Below are 20,712 nucleotides of genomic sequence, written 5' to 3'. Positions count from 1 at the left end.
GGGGCTGACAATCTCCTTGCCCTTCCCCCCTCACAACAAACACCCTGAGAGAGCTCCGAGAAGCTGTGACTAGCCCAAGGTCACCCAGCTGGCATGTGTGGGAGTGTACAGGCTAATCTGAATTCCCCAGATAAGCCTCCACAGCTCAGGCGGCAGAGCGGGGAATCAAACCCGGTTCCTCCAGATTAGATACACGAGGAGTCACGGTGGCCAAAGTCCATCCCTCTGCCACTTTAAGTACTGGCTGTTTTCATTCAGCGATTCCCCGTTTTTGCAGGTCATTCATGAAAAGCCTTTTTGGATTGATGAATGGATGGAACAGGATGAGTACAGATCATGCAATAAGTATCGATGTTTTGAATGAATGTAATATTGGTTACTAATATTGTTCACTAAAATATTGTATTGTAATATTTACTTCCTTGTCTTTCTTTGGCAAGTTATTTCTGGGGGTGAGGTTCCCCGGGTTGCTTTTCCTTTCATAATAATGTTAGACCAATAATCCTTCAGACTCCTTGGCCATTGGTTTCAGGCCTGATTTCACCATCTTCTTGGTCCCAAGAATGAAGCTCTGTAAACTTCCGAAAAGCACAAATTCTTCTTAATGCCTTTTTCAATTACCATGCAGGACAGCAACGTAGGCTGTGTTTCTCTCATTGCTAATGTCCTTGCAAGACTCTGATCTGTGGGGGCAAGCATGACTCTTCTGTACTGTACTACCTTTCAGGCCCACCATCGGGGTCTAGCAAGGTAAACAAGAGTCACGGCACACCTCCTTTCCACGCACACACATACCCCACACCACCCCCATTTACCTTAGTTCCGGCTAAAAAGCAATCTGGCTGGGCCCACCAGGCTACTCCGGGCTTCTGCTAGGCCTGAGCAGGAAGGGGGAGGGGTCTTGTGAGTGATTTTCCGCCCCCACATGACACCAATGGCATGCGCCTGGGGCAGGACGCCGCCGACGCTGCGCCCCCCCACCTCCGGTTATAGCTACGCGACTGCTACTATTGATATTGAAGTCTATAAAAATATGAAGTCTATAAAATATGAAGTCTATAAAATTATGCATGGGATCGAAAATGTTGACAGAGAGAAACTTTTCTCTCTTTCTCACAATACTAGAACCAGGCGGCATTCATTGAAAATGCTGGTGGGAAGAATAAGGACTAATAAAAGGAAACACTTCTTCACGCAATGTGTGATTGGTGTTTGGAATATGCTGCCACAGGAGGTGGTGATGGCCACTAACCTGGATAGCTTTAAAAAGGGCTTGGACAGATTTATGGAGGAGAAGTTGATCTATGGCTATGGATCTTGATCCTCTTTGATCTGAGATTGCAAATGCCTGAGCAGACCAGGTGCTCAGGAGCAGCAGCAGCAGCAGCAGCAGCAGCAGCAGAAGGCCATTGCTTTCACATTCTGCATGTGAGCTCCCAAAGGCACCTGGTGGGTCACTGCGAGTAGCAGAGTGCTGGACTAGATGGACTCTGGTCTGATCCAGCAGGCTAGTTCTTATGTCCTTATGATACACTCCAGAATTGCATTAGCTTTCTTGGCCGCCGCATCACAGCGTCGTGCCACATTCTGTTAAAGACCAAAATTAGGAGTTGGGGATATGGACGTGTCTTTTAAATTGCTGAATTGCTTTCCTCCTCCTCTTAGGAGCAGCAGTGGCGTAGGAGGTTAAGAGTTCAGGTATCTAATCTGGAGGAACCGGGTTTGATTCCCAGCTCTGCCGCCTGATCTGTGGAGGCTTATCTGGGGAATTCAGATTAGCCTGTACACTCCCACACATGCCAGCTGGGTGACCTTGGGCTAGTCACAGCTTCTTTGAGCTCTCTCAGCCCCACCTACCTCACAGGGTGTTTGTTGTGAGGGGGGAAGGGCAAGGAGATTGTAAGCCCCTTTGAGTTTCCTGCAGGAGAGAAAGGGGGGGTATAAATCCAAACTCTTCTTCTTCTTCCCCTTCCTCGCCACCTCTCTCCATAAAATAGCACACGTTCTATCAGTAGGACCGTTCGCACTAGGATAGCTAGAGAAATGGATTTGCCACCACCGTGACCCTGTGGTCTTCTCAAGAGGTTCAGGTGCAGAGGGCACTGTGTCCAGCCAGCTCTTTCTTCCAGTCCGCTGCTGCAGTTTTCTGACAACACCTTTCGTGTGCACGTTTTCTTTAGTTTCAGATTCGGATCAGGAACCGGGAAGCTGATCTCTGAGTCAAGCAGTAAAGATGGTGATCAATGTCTGCCTGCCACAATTCAAGCCGAGAATTCACAGCAACAAGGTATTTCATCCGGCATGAAAGTGGGGAGGGGGTTGCTGGCTAGGTGTCACGCAAACCCATGCTGTGAAGACCAAGGGCTCTTGGAGTTGCATACCGGCGTCCTGTGCCGCTTGGGGAAATCCTTCCCAAGGAATAGGACTGTAGGGACTTGATCAATTCCATCTGCCGGTTTCTTGGCAGATTCTTCGTGGAGCGTCCCTCACCTTAAAGAACAACAATCTGTTTCATTGCAGACTCTCAGAAGAAAATAAATAGAATTTGCTGTCAACCCCAGGCAAGAGATGTTCGGAGGTGGTTTGTCACTGATTTCCTCTGCAAAGCATCTCCCGTGACGCTGTCTCATCTGAATGCTGACAACAGCAGTGGCGTAGGAGGTTAAGAGCTCGTGTATCTAATCTGGAGGAACCGGGTTTGATTCCCAGCTCTGCCGCCTGAGCTGTGGAGGCTTATCTGGGGAATTCAGATTAGCCTGTGCACTCCCACACATGCCAGCTGGGTGACCTTGGGCTAGTCACAGTTTCTCGGAGCTCTCTCAGCCCCACCTACCTCACAGGGTGTTTGTTGTGAGGGGGGAAGGGCAAGGAGATTGTAAGCCCCTTTGAGTCTCCTGCAGGAGAGAAAGGGGGGATATAAATCCAAACTCTTCTTCTTCTTCTTAACGTCCAAGCTCTGATCAGTTCAGGTTCCAGGCAGATAGGATAACTTCAGAACAGTAGGTGGATATGGACAAGCTGGAACGGGTCCAGAGGAGGGCAACCAGAATGGTCAAAGGTCTGGAATCCATGCCCTACGAGGAGAGACTTAGGGAGCTGGGGATGTTTACTTCGGTGAAGAGAAGGCTAAGAGGTGACATGATAGCCATGTTTAGATATGCGAAGGGATGTCATGTTGGTGAGGGAGCAAGCTTGTTTTCTGCTTTTCTTCTTGGCAGTAAGGGCTGTTTGACAGTGGCATGCATGACCTTCTTTGGAGGTTTTTAAACAGAGGCTGGATGATCATGTGTCAGGAGTGCTTTGATGGTGTGTTCCTGCATTGCAGGGGGTTGGACTGGATGGCCCCTTGGGGGTCTCTTCCAACTCTGTGATTCTGTGAGGGCTGAGCGATGAAATAAAAGGCGTAATGGTGTCCAGATCATCCCCAAATCCGCTTGTTATAGTGCAGGGGTAGGGAACCTTTAACACTCAAAGAGCCATTTGGACCCGTTTTCCACGGGAAAAGAAAACACTTGGAGCCGCAAATAATTTTTGACATTTAAAATAAAGATAACACTGTATATATTGGGTTTTGCTCCACCTCATTCTGAGAAGCGCCAGGATGTACCCACCCTAAGCTGGCCTGCAAGAGGCGGAGCAAGAGATAGAACCAATGGCTTGGCCTTGCCGGCTGCCGGGAAAGCGCCCACCCCGCTTGAGCGGGGTGGGTGAGAGGGGAAGCCCACGGCACTGCCCAGCCGGCCACGGGCAATTGGTGCGCCTGCCCTGCTGCCTGCAGGGCGGGCAAGGATGAAGCCGGCAGCTCGACTCGTGGAGCCGCAGTGCAAGGGCAGAAGAGCCGCATGCGGCTCTCGAGCCGCAGGATCCCTACCCCTGTTATCAAGGCTGTCGGCTTCTGCATTTTAATTGCACTCGCAATACAATGATTGTGTCCAAAACCTTTTTCTCATAGATCTCTGCCGATGGTTACGAAGTAGAAAATCTCATCTCGGAAGACCTCGCCAAGCGGAACCGTGGGTTCCGATGTGAATATTTTATCAAGCCCCCTGTCCAGGTGACTCTTTCCTTCCCCTTCGGCGTCGAAATCTGCCGGATTAACGTGGACGTTTCCTCGGGCAGCTGTCAGAACGTCACAGGGCTGGACATTTGCACCTCTGCCTCGTCCGGCAAAGCCTCTTGGAACAGCCCGGAGTCTCCGTTCTCGGGTCCGGCTGGTCAGCCTGCGTTGGACAAGGAGGTCTTCACGCTGGTGGGCAAAGCCGTGCTGAAGAATCAGAGCAAAGTGACCTTCAGCCACCGCGGTTTCAAGCCGAGGCCTCCGTTCCACCACCCGACGGACACGCTCTCCTCCTTTTCCGGCTCGGCTTCTCTGGACCTGTGGAACAAGGGCCCCGCCTCCCTGAGCGGCGTGTCGCACTTAAAAATCTGCATCACCCATGTGGCGGGGAGCGGCGTCCCTTGCATTAAGAAAGTGGAGGTCTGGGGCCAGCCCGCCAAATCTTGCCCGCACGAAGTGGTGGACAGCATGCTCCGGGTCGCCTCCGAATCCCTGGCGCTGGGCTTCGGCGGGCAGGCGTCCAGCCTTCCGTCTCCCATGGAGAGCGACGTGGTGCCTTTCGGCAACCCGGACGGCCAGGAGCAGAAGCTGACGGAGGCCCTGCGGGATATCCCGGAAGAGTTCTTGGACCCCATCACCCTGGAGGTCACTTATTGCTTCCCCATGCACTGCTGCCCCTCGAACCCAAAGTCGCCGACCAGGGAGACCCTGGAGAGATTACCACAGCGGAGCTTGTAGGCAACCTGGGGGCGGGTCCCCAGCGACCCGTTCACAGGGGTGGCTTTTGGCCAACACTCCCAGCCCCTCCCCCACCCGTCTCTGAAAGCGAGGATCGACCACTTCCTCCTCCAGCACAACATTCCCGGCACCAACCTGCTCGGGAGAGCTCAGGCCTCGGGGACTGCCGTTGCCTCCTCCATAGCCATATCGTCTCTCAAAAGGAAAATGGACCTCCTGGAGCAGAACCTGGGTCGCCACGGCAGTCTGGACCGCTCCTGCTTCTCGGCAACGGACTTTGTCGCCACGTCTACCTCGGAGTCCCACGCGAAAAAAATGAAGATGGAGTGCGAGGCGAATGCCACCCAGATGGACTGCTCGACAGGTATCCCCGGGCCTCTGTCCTCTTAACCTGCCACGGGGAGTCGCCTCTCTGAACTGCAGCCAGAATTTCATTGGGTGCATCTTCCCTCATTCTAAATTTTCTGCGGATTATTGGCTGTGCAGAGCAGTGTGGCGCTTCGAAGGGCACGTCTGTGTTGGGGGTCCGGGGTGGGTTTGATGGGGTCACTGTACGACGGGTTGGGCGGGATGCTTCGAGTAGTCATGTTATGAGATTCGCTGCCATTTGGAGCCTGCTACTTTTTATTTTGTGTATTTGGTGTCCGTTTTACCTAAGTGGGCTGTTATTTATTTAAAACATTGTAATAATAATTGAATAATTAATAATCCTCCTTGATCTGAGATTGCAAATGCCTTAGCAGACCAGGTGCTCAGGAGCAGCAGCAGCAGAAGGCCATTGCTTTCACCTCCTGCACGTGAGCTCCCAAAGGCACCTGGTGGGCCTCTGCGAGTAGCAGAATGCTGGACTAGATGGACTCTGGTCTGATCCAGCAGGCTAGTTCTTATGTTCTTATGTTCTTATGTTCTTATTGCTATTTTCTCCTGTTGTTTGTCCTGTGTGCCTGCATCGGACAGCTCAGAATCTGGATTTTGGTTCAGATTTTAGCTTTCCAAAAGGCCCTTCAGAAGTGAGCAACTAGCTCTCATTGCAGAGAAAGACTCTGACCCTGTTAGGTTGGACCTCATTGCTGAGAGAGGATGTAACCCTGATGGGACATTAGCCCTCATTGCAAGAAAGATTGTGGCTCTGAAAGGTTGGGTAGCCCTCATTACAAAGAGAGGGAGAGGCTACGAACCTGGTGGATTGGCTAGCTCTCATTGCAGAGAGAAACTGTGGCTCTGATAGGTTGGGCTTTTTCTTTCTGCATCGCAGCAGCCTGTGCTTCCTGACCTACCTCACAGGGTGTTTGTTGTGAGGGGGGAAGGGCAAGGAGATTGTCAGCCCCTTTGAGTCTCCTGCAGGAGAGAAAGGGGGGATATAAATCCAAACTCTTCTTCTTCTCTGGTCTCTGCCCTTTAATACCAACCTCACTGTTTCTCCATCCTAATTTTCGTCAAAACAATATGAATTCTGAGCAAAAGAAAACATTTTTAAATTAGTTTTTTATTCAAGTTCGTTTGGGAGCTGCTCTGAAAGATTCTTGTGAATCTTTCGAAGATCATTCACTGCTTTCTTGTGTACGTATTGCTGTACTTTTTGTCAAGGTGAGTTTTCTGTTCAGATTCTCTTAAGACAGCGGTTCCCAGTTTAGGGTACATGTACCCTGAGGGGGTACGCACTAGAGTATTTGGGGGTACGTGAAAAAAAGTAATGGGTTTGCTAATATAGCAGTACAATTTTAGGGAAATGGGTTGCCAAGAAATACACGAATGAATAAAGGTCGGGAGCCGCTGCTCTAAGAAATGGCTTCCTGTATATATCTGTCAAAGGCAGCTTTGATTCTTTAAAGATTATACCTCTGAAATCTTGTCTGACTCTTAAGTGCTACTGGGCTTGAATCTTAACTTTTCTTCCTGTGTTTCTGTCCCATTTTGGGACTGTCCTGATGTTGCAAGATTGTTGAATGGAGAATAGATCTTTCAGTGACTGTTAGCCATTCTGACTACAGAGACTTTGTCTGTTGTGCGTTTTCCGGGCTGTGCTGCCATAGTCCGGTAGCTTTTGCTTCTAGCGTGCCACCCGCATCTACAGCTGGCATCTCCAGAGGCGTGTCACGGTGAGAAGTATTCCTCTCTGTGGTACTTCTCACCGTGACATGCCTCTGAAAATGCCAGCCATTGAGGCGGGCGAAACATTGGGAGCAAAAGCTACCAGACCACGGCCACAAAGCCTGGAAAACCCAGAACAGCCAGTTGATTCTGTGTGTTACAGCCTTCGACAAGACAGGACTTTCTCTGAACATGGGGGACCCATCTTAGATACTGGCATGGAGATGAAGAGGATGATATCTCGCCTCTCTCGGGAGGCAAAAGTATAAAAACAGGTGGGTGGGGTGGGGTAGGGGTGGGAATAGGTATCGGCTTTCTGAATTAGTCTTCCTGTGCATCATTGTCATCCAACAGTATATGAAAGGCTGCCCTCTCGGTGGTCTGCGTTTGTGGTTTATCCGGAGTGTCTCTTTTTAGGCCGTGTGCTTTTGTTTGCAGATCCAGCTTCTCACGAGCAGCGGCTCTCTGCGAGCTTAGACAGCGCCTTGAGCTCCATGCCACTGTTCACAGCCAGTTTGACGAAAAGGCACCTGGCTGCATGTAGCGGAGGCAGCGACGCCAGCCTGTTGAACCCCAGCAGCGGATATGGTAAGGCCAGGCACCGCACGAGCACTCGGGACCTGTTAGTCTGTGTTTCGGTTGTTTCGTCTCTTTCTCAGCAATCTGGAAACCTAAATTATGGTCCCTTTGCCTTGGGTATAAGTGAGGACAGCCCATCTGTCCGTAAGGTAGAATGCTTTGGTTCTTGCACACAGAATAAGTGGGTTGTGCGAAGGTGATTCTTGTTACATGTGTATACACCTGGAAACTGTCCGTATTCCCCAGATGTGGAGATAAATTGGATAATCTTATAAAAAGCTTTGCTTCAAATCTCACAATACTAGAACCAGGGGGCATCCATTGAAAATGCTGGGGGGAAGAATTAGAACTAATAAAAGGAAAAACTTCTTCACGCAACGTGTGATTGGTGTTTGGAATATGCTGCCACAGGGAGAAGGCCACCAACCTGGACATAGCTTTGAAAAGGGCTTGGACAGATTTATGGAGGAGAAGTCGATCTATGGCTGCCAGTCTCTGGATCCTCCTTGATCTGAGATTGCAAATGCCTTAGCAGACCAGGGTGCTCAGAGTAAGCAGAAGGCCATTGCTTTCATCCTGTAATGCAACTCCCAAGGCACCTGGTGGGCTACCAAGTGAAAGTGGGTAGAGTGCTGGACTGATGGACTGGTCTGATCTGCAAGAATCTGGAAACTCCAAATTGCGGTCCTCTTGCCTTGGCAAGGAGGAGATGTGCCCCATCTGTCCGTGTTGCAGAATGCTTGGTTCTTGCACACAGAATAAGGGTTGTGCGATGTGATTCTTTGTTACATGTGTGTTTACACTACACCAGGGGTGTCCAACTGTGGCGCCCCAGATGTGGAGATAAATTGGATAATCTTATAAAAAGCTTTGCTTCAAATCTCACAATACTAGAACCAGGGGGCATCCATTGAAAATGCTGGGGGGAAGAATTAGAACTAATAAAAGGAAAAACTTCTTCACGCAACGTGTGATTGGTGTTTGGAATATGCTGCCACAGGAGGTGGTGATGGCCACTAACCTGGATAGCTTTGAAAAGGGCTTGGACAGATTTATGGAGGAGAAGTCGATCTATGGCTGCCAGTCTTGATCCTCCTTGATCTGAGATTGCAAATGCCTTAGCAGACCAGGTGCTCAGGAGCAGCAGCAGCAGAAGGCCATTGCTTTCACATCCTGCACGTGAACTCCCCAAGGCACCTGGTGGGCCACTGCGAGTGGCAGAGTGCTGGACTGGATGGACTCTGGTCTGATCCAGCAGGCTAGTTCTTATGTTCTTAAGAGAACCTGTACTTGCATGGTCACAGGGAGCATCAGTGGCATAGTGGCTAAGAGCAGGTGCAACCGGGTTTGATTCCCAGCTCTGCCGCTTGAGTTGTGGAGGCTTATCTGGGGAATTCAGAGTAGCCTGTGCACTCCCATACACGCCAGCTGGGTGACCTTGGGCTAGTCACAGCTTCTCAGAGCTCTCTCAGTCCCACCCACCTCACAGGGTGTTTGTTGTGAGGGGGGAAGGGCAAGGAGATTGTAAGCCCCTTTGAGTCTCCTTACAGGAGAGAAAGAGGGGATATAAATCCAAACTCTTCTTCTTCAATTTGTATGCATTTTGTATTTTTAATGTCCACCTGGATTCGTCTCTTTCTATGGAGACCCAGGTGGCCCATGTAACCCGGGTTGCGTTTTTCCATCTCTAAAAGCCATAGGCCCGGGCGGTTGGCCCCCCTTCTCTCCTGGCTAGGATGTGGGCCACAGTGATCCATGCAACGGTCTACCTCCAGGGATTAGACTATTGCAACTTCGGGCTTCTACTTAGGCCCGTACCCCTTTGAGGCTGATTCGAAATTGAAACTCGGTCCAGCAATGCGGTGGCTGCTTTGCTCAATGGGAGGTGCTCTCCAGAGATCAAGCCATCACTCGCGTGTTGTTGCACCGCTGTGCAATTGGCTCCCCTTCTGTTGAGTTCCGGGGAATCAGCTCTTCCAAGCGTATTGAGTGTTAACAACTTTAAGGCCTTAATGCTGGTCTGGGACCTTCGCTTGTACCTTAAAGGGACCCAGAGTCCTGGCCCCCCTTATTATGTCCCACCGCCGGGTCTCTGCGCGTCCGGCCAGAGCCAATCTACTGGAGGAGTCCCCTCACTCTCTATATGATGCGGCGGTTGGCCTCCACTAGAGACCAGAGCTCTTACGGGCTCCTGGCCCTACTGCCTGCTCAGTGGGAATGCTCCTCCGCCAGCTGTCCACCTAAGTGGGACCTTAGTGGAATCTGGCCACTTGGGGCCTCAGGTAATCGACTGAGTTATTCCACTGGGCTTTTCTGGGAGGCCAAGCTGCTGATCCAGGTGCCCATATTAACAACTGAGATCCACTGTTCCTCCCTTCAGAGTCAGAGGGAGTGGAAAGGCTGGAACGCCCATCTGTGTTAAACATTTATAAGCTTGGAGCGCTGCATTTTAACTTGTATAAATTTTAGTATTTTATCTTATTATCCACTTGTATGTATCATGTTGTGAAACGCCCTGAGCCCTTCGGGGGAGGGCGGTATAAAAGTGGAACAAATAAATAAATAAATAAATAAATAAATGTGGCTTAAATAGGGTTTAGTTTTTATTGTGAGGTATATATTGATGCACTGAGCACTTTAAGAAAATTTGTTTCACGTTTAAATCTGCTCTGAGGTCCTTCATTCTTGGGTTCTGTGTTTCTAGTTTGTACTATACCTCTCTTTAGTTTTGACTATAAAATGTCAGAGGTAAACTCTTGAAACTAAAAATAAAAACCCCGTTTCTTTCTCTCCATTCCGACTCAAGAACGCAACAGCGGCGGGGCTCACCAGGGCTGCTCTTCCTGCCGCAGGACCTTCTCCTCATACTTTAAGCCCGAGCCCGTTTACCAGCTCCCCTGCAGCCACCTCGTGTGTCGCTCCTGCCTGGCTGAGAAGCAGAAGTCTCTCGAGATACTGTGCATGAACTGCAAAAGGTCGGTCGCCACGCACGACGTCGTGAGGGTCCACTTCTGACTCGTCCGGGCGGCGCTATCTTTGGAACGGGCGTTAGGGAATCGACAGCTGAAGCTGAATTGCACAGGGAGCCCCGGCGGCCGGTTCTGGACTCTCCTCGCCCGTCTTGAGCTTCAAAGCAAGCCAAGAGCGGAAAGGCGTGGTTCCGAAAAGGACGTTGCACTAAAAACGCATCGATGGGGCTGTAGCGTTTTGCTGGAGCCGAAGCTATCCAAGGATAATAAAGCCATACGCTTCCTTAATTAAACAGAAAAAAAAGCATTTGCGTACAAGACTGACACCCATGTAATTACACGCTGTTATTTAGCTATCTTACAAAGCCGGGGGACCCGGGCATAGAGAGGGCTTCCGTGTTCCGAAGGATGAAATGAGATCTGTGTTGGTTGTTAGGAAGAAAGTAAGAACGGAGGAGAAAACGTAGCTGAGATGGTCATTCGTGTGCCGCAGGGTTTTTTTCCCAGCTGTGCGAAAAGATTGTGCCAGAAACATGTACACAGGTTGCTAGTTCTGAAGATCGAGAGGCTATCGGGGAGTGGGTAGCGGTATGGCGATAGAGCCGGTGGCAATTCTTCTTCCTTGTGCAATCTGTGTGTGTATGGCGGGGCGGGAGGGGGGAGAGTCAGTGTATTGTGTATGCACATACATGTTGTCACTCTTGATTCGTGTTGTGCGACTTGGGAACGCAGTGTGGCTGGGGATCCGCTTGCCTCCCGTCTAGCTGACGAAAGTTGAAGCCTTAATAAAGTTACGATCAGCCCCTGCTGATCTTCGGGGGCTCCCCCAGGAGTGGATTTCTTTCATTTCTGTCTCTGGCGCAGGACAAAGTCTGCCGTGGCTACTGCAATATTTCTGCTGATTCACACAAGACCCGTATGAAAGTAGAGAAACAAAACACAGGGTGAAAGTCGTACGCCCGAAATCTGAAGAACAGTTTGGATTTATACTTCACTTTTCTCAAATGTAAGGAGTCTCAGAGCAGCTTATAAACTCCTTCCCCTTCCTCTCTCCCAACAGGCCCCTTGGCCCCTTCCGCACACGCAAAATAATGCTCTTTCAAACTGCTTTCAGTGCTCTTTGAAGCTGTGCAGAATGGCAAAATCCACTTGCAAACAGTTGTGAAAGTGGTTTGAAAACGCATTATTTTGCGTGTGCGGAAGGGGCCCTTGTGAGGTCCAGTTTCCCTGAAAATAAGATCTACCCCGAAAATAACCCCTAGCATGATTTTTTGGGATTTTTGGAGGATGCTTGAAATATAAACCCTACTCCAAAAATAAGCCCTAGTTACAGTTTCCCCGGTCACGTGGGGAGCGCAAAATCAGCATGTTGTTCATGGAAAAGAATAGGACATCCCTTGAAAATGAGCCCTAATGCATCTTTTGGGGCAAAAATTAATATAAGACCCTGTCTTATTTTCATGGTATCACAGGTAGGTGGGACTGAGAGTTCTGAGAGAACTGTGACTAGTCCAAGGTCACCCAGCTGTCTTCAATTGTAGGAGCGGGGAAATAAACCCAGTTCTCTAGATAAGAGTCAGATGGTCATGTGGAGGAGTGGGGAATCAAGAAGAAGAAAAAGAAGAGTTTGGATTTATATCCCCCCTTTCTCTCCTGCAGGAGACTCACAGGGGCTGACAATCTCCTTGCCCTTCCCCCCTCACAACAAACACCCTGTGAGGCGGGTGGGGCTGAGAGAGCTCCGAGAAGCTGTGACTAGCCCAAGGTCACCCAGCTGGCGTGTGTGGGAGTGCACAGGCTAATCTGAATTCCCCAGATAAGCCTCCACAGCTCAGGTGGCAGAGTGGAGAATCAAACCCAGTTCCCCGGGTTAGAGTCCACAGCTCTTAAGCACTGCACTACACTGACTGTATACCTGGTGGCCCTCATTGTCTGTAGCATAAGAGTCCTGCCGGATCAGACCAACAGTCCTAGTTGCACATCCTATCTCTCACAGTTAGAACTCTAGAGGGCATAGAGGCCGCGGGAAGGAAAGATGATTGTAAGCCATTTTGAGACTCCCTTATGGTGGAGAAAAGTGGGATATAAAAGCCAACTCCTCCTCCTGTCCTGAACTCAGTCGGGATTCACAAAGTTTAACATTAGGAGGACTATGCCCTCAATTTTTTTAAGTCTCAAAAGTTCAAAGTGCTGGGATCAGTTAAAAGAAGATCAGATAGAAACGACAGCTCTGTCAGTGGACTTTTGAGGAAATCGCCAAGAGGGGAGGGGCTTGGTTCGCCATCTACACTGATTTCCAGCCAGAAATTCAGAGTTAATAGATAATTGCACAGCCTCCCTGAAGACTTCCACCATGGTATTAGACCCTTGATTCCATTAGCAAAGTTCTCTTGCTTGTTATCCTATTTCGCTGGGCAGGTTCTCTTGTGCTGACCAAACAAACAAAACTAATTTCAACAGATATAAATGTAAGATACTGCACTTAGGTAGAAAAAATGAAATGCACAGTTATAGGATGAGTGACACCTGGCTTGAGAACACTACACGCAAAAGGGGTCTGGGAGTCTTAGTAGACCACAAACTGAACACGAGTCAGCAGTGTGATGCGGCAGCCAAGAAAGCCAATGCGATTCTGGGCTGTATCTATAGGAGAGTAGTGTCTAGATCAAGGGATGTAATTGTACCTCTGTATTCTACATTGGTTAGACCTCACCTGGAATATTGTGTGCAGTTGTCGGCACCACAATTCAAGAAGGATATTGACAAGCTGGAACGGGTCCAGAGGAGGCCAACCAAAACGGTCGAAGGTCTGGAATCCATGCCTTACAAGGAGAGACTCAGGGAGCTGGGTATGTTTAGTGAAGAGAAGGATAAGAGGTGACATGATAGCCCTGTTTAGATATCTGAAGGGATGTCATGTTGGTGAGGGAGCAAGCTTGTTTTCTGCTGCTCCAGCGACTAGGACCAGGAGTCATGGGTTCAAGGTGCAGGAAAAGAGATTCCACCTAAACATCAGGAAGAACTTCCTGACAGTAAGGGCTGTTTGACAGTGGAACACATTACCTCAGAGTGTGGTGGAGTCTCTTTCTTTGGAGGTTTTTAAAGAGAGGCTGGGTGGCCATCTGTCAGGAGTGCTTTGATTGTGTGTTGCTGCATTGCAAGGGGGTTGGACTTGATGGCTCTTGGGGTCTCTCCCAACTCTATGATTCTATGGCCATATATCCATAAGAACATAAGAAAGAGCCTGCTGGATCAGACCAGAGTCCATCTAGTCCAGCACTTTGCCACCAGGTGCCTTTGGGAGCTCACGTGCAGGATGTGAAAGCAATGGTCTTCTGCGGCTGTTGCTCCCGTGTAATCCATGTTGCCTGCTTGGAGTTGAAAGGCATGTTTAAACACTTGGCACATGCTCACTTGCTGTGCTGTCCCGAGCAGAGTTTGCATCTTTCCAAATCCAATGAAGTGAGCAGACGTCCCTGCCGGGAAAAGTCAATGTGGGACTTTATATATATTTTTTTAAGTCCGCTAGTATCCCATAGTGTCATCTGCAAATTGAACAAGACTGTTAGGAGGCCATGCCTGTCTTCACATTACTGTATTATAAAATTACACTCGCAGGAATTAGCCTCCCTCAAGCAACTCTGTGTCTGGAATGATAATGCCGGCATATCAGATTAAAATGCAATTAATGCTCTTTAAAGGCAACGAAGGTTAATATCTTGTTTTCTGAGCCGGGGAGGATTTGCGCAGCCAGTGTGGAATCGCTTAATGAAATCTGCCAACGGAACAACTCGGGAGCCCAAAGTACAGAGCCTGGAGAAGGAGAGAGAGGCGGAAAGATGTCATGGAGAAAGATTCCACCATGATGGCCTGTTCGTGGTACAGCAGTGGCGTAGTGGTTAAGAGCAGGTGCGCCCTAATCTGGAGAACCGGGTTTGATTCCCCTCTCTGCCACTAGAGCTGTGGAGGCTTATTTGGTGAGCCAGATTAGCTTGTGCACGCCAACAAATGCCAGCTGGGTGACCTTGGGCTAGTCACAGTTCTTCGGAGCTCTCTCAGCCCCACCCACCTCACAGGGTGTTTGTTGTGGGGGGTGAGAAAGGAGATTGTCAGCCCCTTTGAGTCTTCTTACAGGAGAGAAAGGGGGGATATACATCCAAACTCCTCCTCCTCCTTCTTAGCAGCCATTATCTCCATGGGAATTGATCTCTGTTGTCTGAGATCAACTGTAATATCCAGGCACCACCTGCAGGTTGGCCATCTCACTGATACATGTGGAGGAGGAGTGCTGGGTTGCAAAATTTCTGGAGATTTGAGGTTGAAGTCTGAATAGAGGCTTAGGGAAGGGCCCAGCTCTCATCCCCCCACAGTTGTGCCCAAACTCCATGTGGCAATCAGGGCTGTCGACCTTTACTTGCTGAACTTCAACTGTGCCCTGCCCTCCTTGGGAGCCAGTGCACAGTTGCAAGGGGAGCGTGGCCCTGCAATGCACCCCCCAAGAAAGTGGTGCCCGGGGTTTCAGCCCCCTTGTGCCTCCCCTGCTACGCCACTGCTCAGCAGGATATAATGCCATAGAGTCCACCCTCCCGGCAGCTGTTTTCTCCAAAGGAACAGATCTCTGTAGTCTGGGGGTCGTAATTCTGAGGGATTACACCTAGAGATTGCTGCCGGTTCTCACGTTCGGTTTTTGAGCAACTGAGCTTTGAGAAATCAAACGGCATGGATGCATGTGTGGGCAGGTTAATCTTTCCTGGCCCTAATCCACAAAACGGTCTCATGCTGAAGAAACAAAAGCCCTTCTTAAGAACATAAGAACTAGCCTGCTGGATCAGACCAGAGTCCATCTAGTCCAGCTCTCTGCTACTCGCAGTGGCCCACCAGGTGCCTTTGGGAGCTCACGTGCAGGATGTGAGAAGCAATGGCCTTCAAGGCCAAGCTGCCCTGTTGCTCCAGAGCACCTGGTCTGTTACCAAGCACCTGGTCTGTTAGGGCATTGTGCAATCTGAGGATCAAAGAGGGATCTAAGATTGAGTAGCCATAAATCAACTTCTCCTCCATAAATCTGTCCAAGCCCCTTTTAAAGCTATCCAGGTTAGTGGCCATCACCACCTCCTGTGGCAGCATATTCCAAACACCAACCACACATTGTGTGAAGAAGTGTTTCCTTTTATTAGTCCTAATTCTTCCCCCCAGCATTTTCAATGTATGCCCTCTGGTTCTAGTATTGTGAGAAAGAGAGAAAAATTTCTCTCTGTCAACATTTTCTACCCCGTGCATTATTTTTTTTTATTTTTTTTTCTTGAAATTACTATTCAAATACAAACAGGCCCAAGGCTGCGGGGAACCCATTGCAACACACTGCCTGGGTTCGCAACCTTTTACAGGTTAAAACAAATGAGTTACCGAAGAACACTAATAGGATAATAATGGAGAAGCAACTGAACACGGGCAGGGAAGATTCCTGACTGCCGCATCTTCATTAACTCTGCCCTGCCAAATATTAACTTGACTAATGAATGCCCAGAAAGGTCAGCAGCAAGAACCAAACCCAAATTACTTTCCCCGCATCTAATAACGGCAGCTGAGTCCTTGGCACCTGGGAATTGGCTTATGCTACCAGGTAAAATGACTGTTGCTCTAGTGGTAGAAGAAGAGTAGTAGTAGTAGTTAGTAGTGGCAGTAGCAGTAGCAGCAGCAGTAGTAATGTTGTTTTGGATGTATATCCCCCCCTTCTCCCCTGTAAGGAGACTCAAAGGGCTTACAATCTCCTTTCCCTCCCCCCCCCAACAAATACCCTGTGAGGTGGGTGGGGCTGAGAGAGCTCCAAAGAACTGTGACTTGCCCAAGGTCACCCAGCTGGCATTTGTTGGAGTGCACAAGCTAATCTGGTTCACCAGATAAACCTCCACTGCTCGAGTGGCAGAGTGGGGAATCAAACCTGGTTCTCCAGATTAGAGTGCACCTGCTCTTAACCACTACACAACGCTGTGCACATGCATCGCGCACAGAGAGCTACGGAGTGCTCTGCACTTTGCTGGAGTAGAAACATTGAGTTAGCCAGACAAAAACACAACTGAATTTCCTCTACTGTATCTCCTGATCCATTTTCCCCCAGTTGAGCACTGGTTTTCTTTTGGGGGAAAAACGAGGCAAAGAAGATGTAAGTGAATGCCTCCTGGGTCACAGCGGCAGGGATTTCATCTCCTGTGAAATGTAGTCTTCTCCGTCCTGATGCTAAGTTCCTATAAGTATGCGGAGTACGTTACAGGCATTTATGTGTGTGGGCAAATTCCGATTCATCGGTGAAAATTGCTTGAAAGTATGCTTGAAGTGTGGTTTAAGGACTAATTCCATTAATTTCCCTGTCTCCCTTTTAAATGGCTCTGACAGCGGACATTGGCAGGCGCAGCAATCGTCTGTTTTACTGTCCAATATATGCCTTTTTTTAACGGATGGGTCATCAAAGGGAACCAAAACGGTACCAGTTTCACAGCATCTGTGCAGCTTTGTTTTAGCCAAAGAGCGCGTTTTAATTTCTTCAACAATTGCCCATGGAATGGACCATCCATCCACCATTATTGAGGGCTTGGATTAAGATTGTGCTTGTTTTTGGTGGTGTTTTAGGCACAAGGCAAAACAGCTTTTGTTGCTTTTAGCCATTTCCGCACGGCCCAAATATGACACCTTAGGGACGGCAAAAATGCCGTCCCAAAGGTGCCGTTCGCACAGGCGGCGCTGCTGAAACGCAGCAGCGCCGACCTGGCTTCCCTCCACCTCCCCCAGAGCAGCATCAGGCTGCCCCAAAAAACCTCCCTCCTGGAGTGAGGTTTTTTAAAAACAGCGTGTTCCCGCACGCTGTTTTCCCCATCCTGCCCTCACCTCATTGTATTACGTCGTTAAACGGGAGCTGGACTGCTGAGATTTCTCCGGCTGTCCTCCGACTCCCCTGGAGGCTCTGGAGGGGCAGGCGTGGAGATGGAGTCTTGTGAGTAGTCCAGCAGGGCGACGCAGGATGACGAGGTGAGTGTGGGAGGGATGGGGAAGAGGCGGCTCCGTGCGGAGTCGCCTCTCCCGCGCCAGCCTCTGCGGGGGCCGCTCGCACGCTCCCATGCGAACGGCCCCCACCCCTCCACCGGCAGAGACCACAGGGCCATCATGTCCAACAATCAAAGCACTCCTGACATATTTTGTTGGCATTCGTTATATTTATTTTGTTTGCATTCGTTACATTTTAGGAGCTCCGTGGTGCAGAGTGGCAAGCCTGCAGTCCAAACTCCGCTCACAACCTGAGTTCAATTGCTCCAGAAGTTGGTTTCTGGAAGCCCGGTTGGAGGTTGACTCAGCCTTTGATCCTTCGATACACTTTTTCACTTCAACTCACTCAATTTCTAACTACAGCCCAATTTCTTACTCCCCTATCATCACATGCCCTTTGCAGATGCACATCCCATAATCCTTTGTTGCTCTTTCCTTTTTCACCAGTGGAAAATCTGGCTAATTTCTTTTTTGTGGGGAGGGGGGGGCAGCATCAAAATTAAGGTGTCTGTGACATCTTCGCTCCTCCTATGACGAGCCGAATACGGCGGGCGTTTCGGATGCACTGTTCGGCTTGTTTTCTTGCTCCATCATTAGTATTTCCCCTCTCCTAATTTCTCTTTAATTAAGCCATGAAGGCAACCTTTAATACTTGCATCTAAAGTTGGAAAAGTGTCTGCCCCCTGGGCGGTTCTGGGCCCTCCAAGGGAGGAATTGCTGACGTATTCATCATTAGTCAGATTTCACTGTGCATATTAATTCCACGTTTGGAGGGTCGCTTCCCGCTGGTGCCGGGACAGGGATGTTTCTTCTCGGGGAATCACACAGCGGGAGCAGTTTGCAGCAGCTGAGGATAAGCCGTCAGGGCAGGAAAGGAATGGAAACAGGGCCAAAAAACGGAACACAAAAAAGCCGCTTGGGGCACTTTCGCAGATGCAGAATGATGCACTTTCAATCCACTTTCAATGCACTTTGCAGTTGGATTTTACTATGCCAAATATAGGCTGACCAGACGTCCCGCTTTTGGCGGGACCGTCACGCCTTTAAACAATTTGTCCCGCATCCCGTGGGTTCTGCAAATTGTCCCAATTTTTGGGAGGCTGCCGCACTGCCTTCTGGGGCGCAAGGCAATGCGGCAGCCTTCCGCACGCCCGGCCACAGGAGCGCCCGGCCTTCTGGGGCTTGCTGTTTGCCGCTCTGTGACAGGACGGCAAACAGCAAGCCCCAGAAGGCAGTGCACTTCTGCGGCTATGCGCATGCGCGCGCAGCCGCTTCCCCGTCCCGGATCACAAAGGTGACCATCTGGTCGCCTTAGCCAAATAGCCAATCCACTGGTAAGCAGAGGCGTAGCTGGGCCAGAGTGCGCCCGGTGCACACTGTGGCTTTTTCGCCCCCCCCCCATGGTGGCGCCCCCCCACTCCCACTCCCACTTACTTTAGAAAACCGAACAGGCTGGAGAACAGGCCTTTCTGTTCTGGTGGGAACTACATTTCCCAGGGTCTCCTGGGAAATGTAGTTCCCACCAGAACAGGAAGGCCTGCGGCCACCTCCGTTTCCTAAAGTGGGGGGGGGGGGTGCCGCAGGAAGGTCGCTGTGGGGGGATAATCACACCGGCCCCCCACGGTGCCCCCCACTCCCACTCACTTTAGAAAACCGAGCAGTGACTCCTGTGACTCCACCCCCTCACCCAATCCTCATATATAGTGAAATACAATGAGGGCCCATACTGTCCCTCACTAAACAGTGAAAACGGAGCAAGAAGGAATCAGCTTGGTGAGGAGAGAAAGGCATAGAGAGCAGCAGTTGCATAGTGGTTAAGAGCAGGTGCACTCTAATCTGGAGAACTGGGTTTGATTTCCCGCTCTGCCACTTGAGCTGTGGAGGCTTATCTGGGGAACTAAATTAGCCTGTGCACTCCAAGACATGCCAGCTGGGTGACCTTGGGCTAGTCACAGTTCTTTGGAGCTCTCAGCCCCACCCACCTCTCAGGGTGTTTGTTGTAGGGGGGGGGAGGGAAAGGAGATTGTCAGCCCCTTGGAGTCTCCTACAGGAGAGAAAGGAGAGATATCAGTCCAAACTCTTCTTCATTTGAAAAAAGATCTCTCTGCATCTCATCTGGGATAGGAAGGAACTGGGAACACACAAACCATGTATTTGGTAATCACAAGAAGAAGCTTGGAAAGGCCTTCCGGACAAGGGTGCCATGCAAGCTGTGAATTCCTGCACAGATGGGAATTTGTGTGGAGGATTATTTTTTGGCTGGTCGGACTGGATCTGACTGGTCGCGCCACCGTCATGGCACTGAGTCAGAGCAGGAAACCATCTGCATCCTGGCAGATGAACCCCGTCAGGGGCTCTGTTTTTCCACCTGGTATGGAAAAGATGGTTCAACATTTGTTCAGGAAGTGCCAGTTTTAGCCCTCATCCCACTTGGTCCTGAGGGCCAAGAAGAATTTAAACAATGTGTTACGGTTGGGATTAAAGGAACCAGTGGGGGTGGACAGCTGGTCTTCTTGACCAGTTTCCTTCCAGTAATATCACAAAAGGTTAGGGTTCCCAGCCTTTCACTGACCTATGCTAGATTTGTGAGGGCATACCTAGAAAAGGTAGAGTTTCAGGAGAACATGGTGGCACTTCTGGGTGATGCTCTAGGAATTCCCTTTGATCTCTATGGTAAAAACCATACAGACTAGCTGAAATTCCTAGAATGTCCCCAGTGATCAAGGGGGATTTAGGATAAGAACATAAGAACTAGCCTGCTGGATCAGACCAGAGTCCATCTAGTCCAGCTCTCTGCTACTCGCAGTGGCCCACCAGGTGCCTTTGGGAGCTCACATGCAGGATGTGAAAGCAATGGCCTTCTGCTGCTGCTGCTGCTCCTGAGCGCCTGGTCTGCTAAGGCATTTGCAATCTCAGATCAAAGAGGATCAAGATTGGTAGCCATAAATCGACTTCTCCTCCATAAATCTGTCCAAGCCCCTTTTAAAGCTATCCAGGTGAGTGGCCATCACCATCTCCTGTGGCAGCATCTTCCAAACACCAATCACACGTTGCGTGAAGAAGTGTTTCCTTTTATTAGTCCTAATTCTTCCCCCCAGCATTTTAATGTATGTCCCCTGGTTCTAGTATTGTGAGAAAGAGAGAAAAATTTCTCTCTGTCAACATTTTCTATCCCATGCATAATGGGTGTGGAAGTATGCCCACAGATGGTAAACCTACAAAAGTTTTCTTCAGAATATATAT

General features: G+C 49.7%; 1 protein-coding gene across 1 annotated transcript in view; it reads left to right on the top strand.

Annotated features, from left to right (window-relative positions):
* The window catches only part of UBOX5 (U-box domain containing 5), a 28,257-nt gene extending 16,999 nt beyond the window's left edge, over window positions 1-11,258 (top strand). The window contains 4 exon segments of the mRNA XM_048509915.1: window positions 2,181-2,287; window positions 3,953-5,159; window positions 7,325-7,474; window positions 10,272-11,258. Coding sequence (XP_048365872.1) covers window positions 2,234-2,287; window positions 3,953-5,159; window positions 7,325-7,474; window positions 10,272-10,480 — 1,620 coding nt within the window. The 5' untranslated portion in view covers window positions 2,181-2,233 and the 3' untranslated portion in view covers window positions 10,481-11,258.
* Window positions 11,259-20,712: the final 9,454 nt, after the last annotated feature.

This window comes from Sphaerodactylus townsendi, linkage group LG10 (assembly GCF_021028975.2).
Source record: "Sphaerodactylus townsendi isolate TG3544 linkage group LG10, MPM_Stown_v2.3, whole genome shotgun sequence".
NCBI lineage: Eukaryota > Metazoa > Chordata > Lepidosauria > Squamata > Sphaerodactylidae > Sphaerodactylus > Sphaerodactylus townsendi.
The sequence above is the reverse complement of the archived record's forward strand: the minus strand, read 5'-3'. Positions and strand labels throughout refer to the sequence as shown.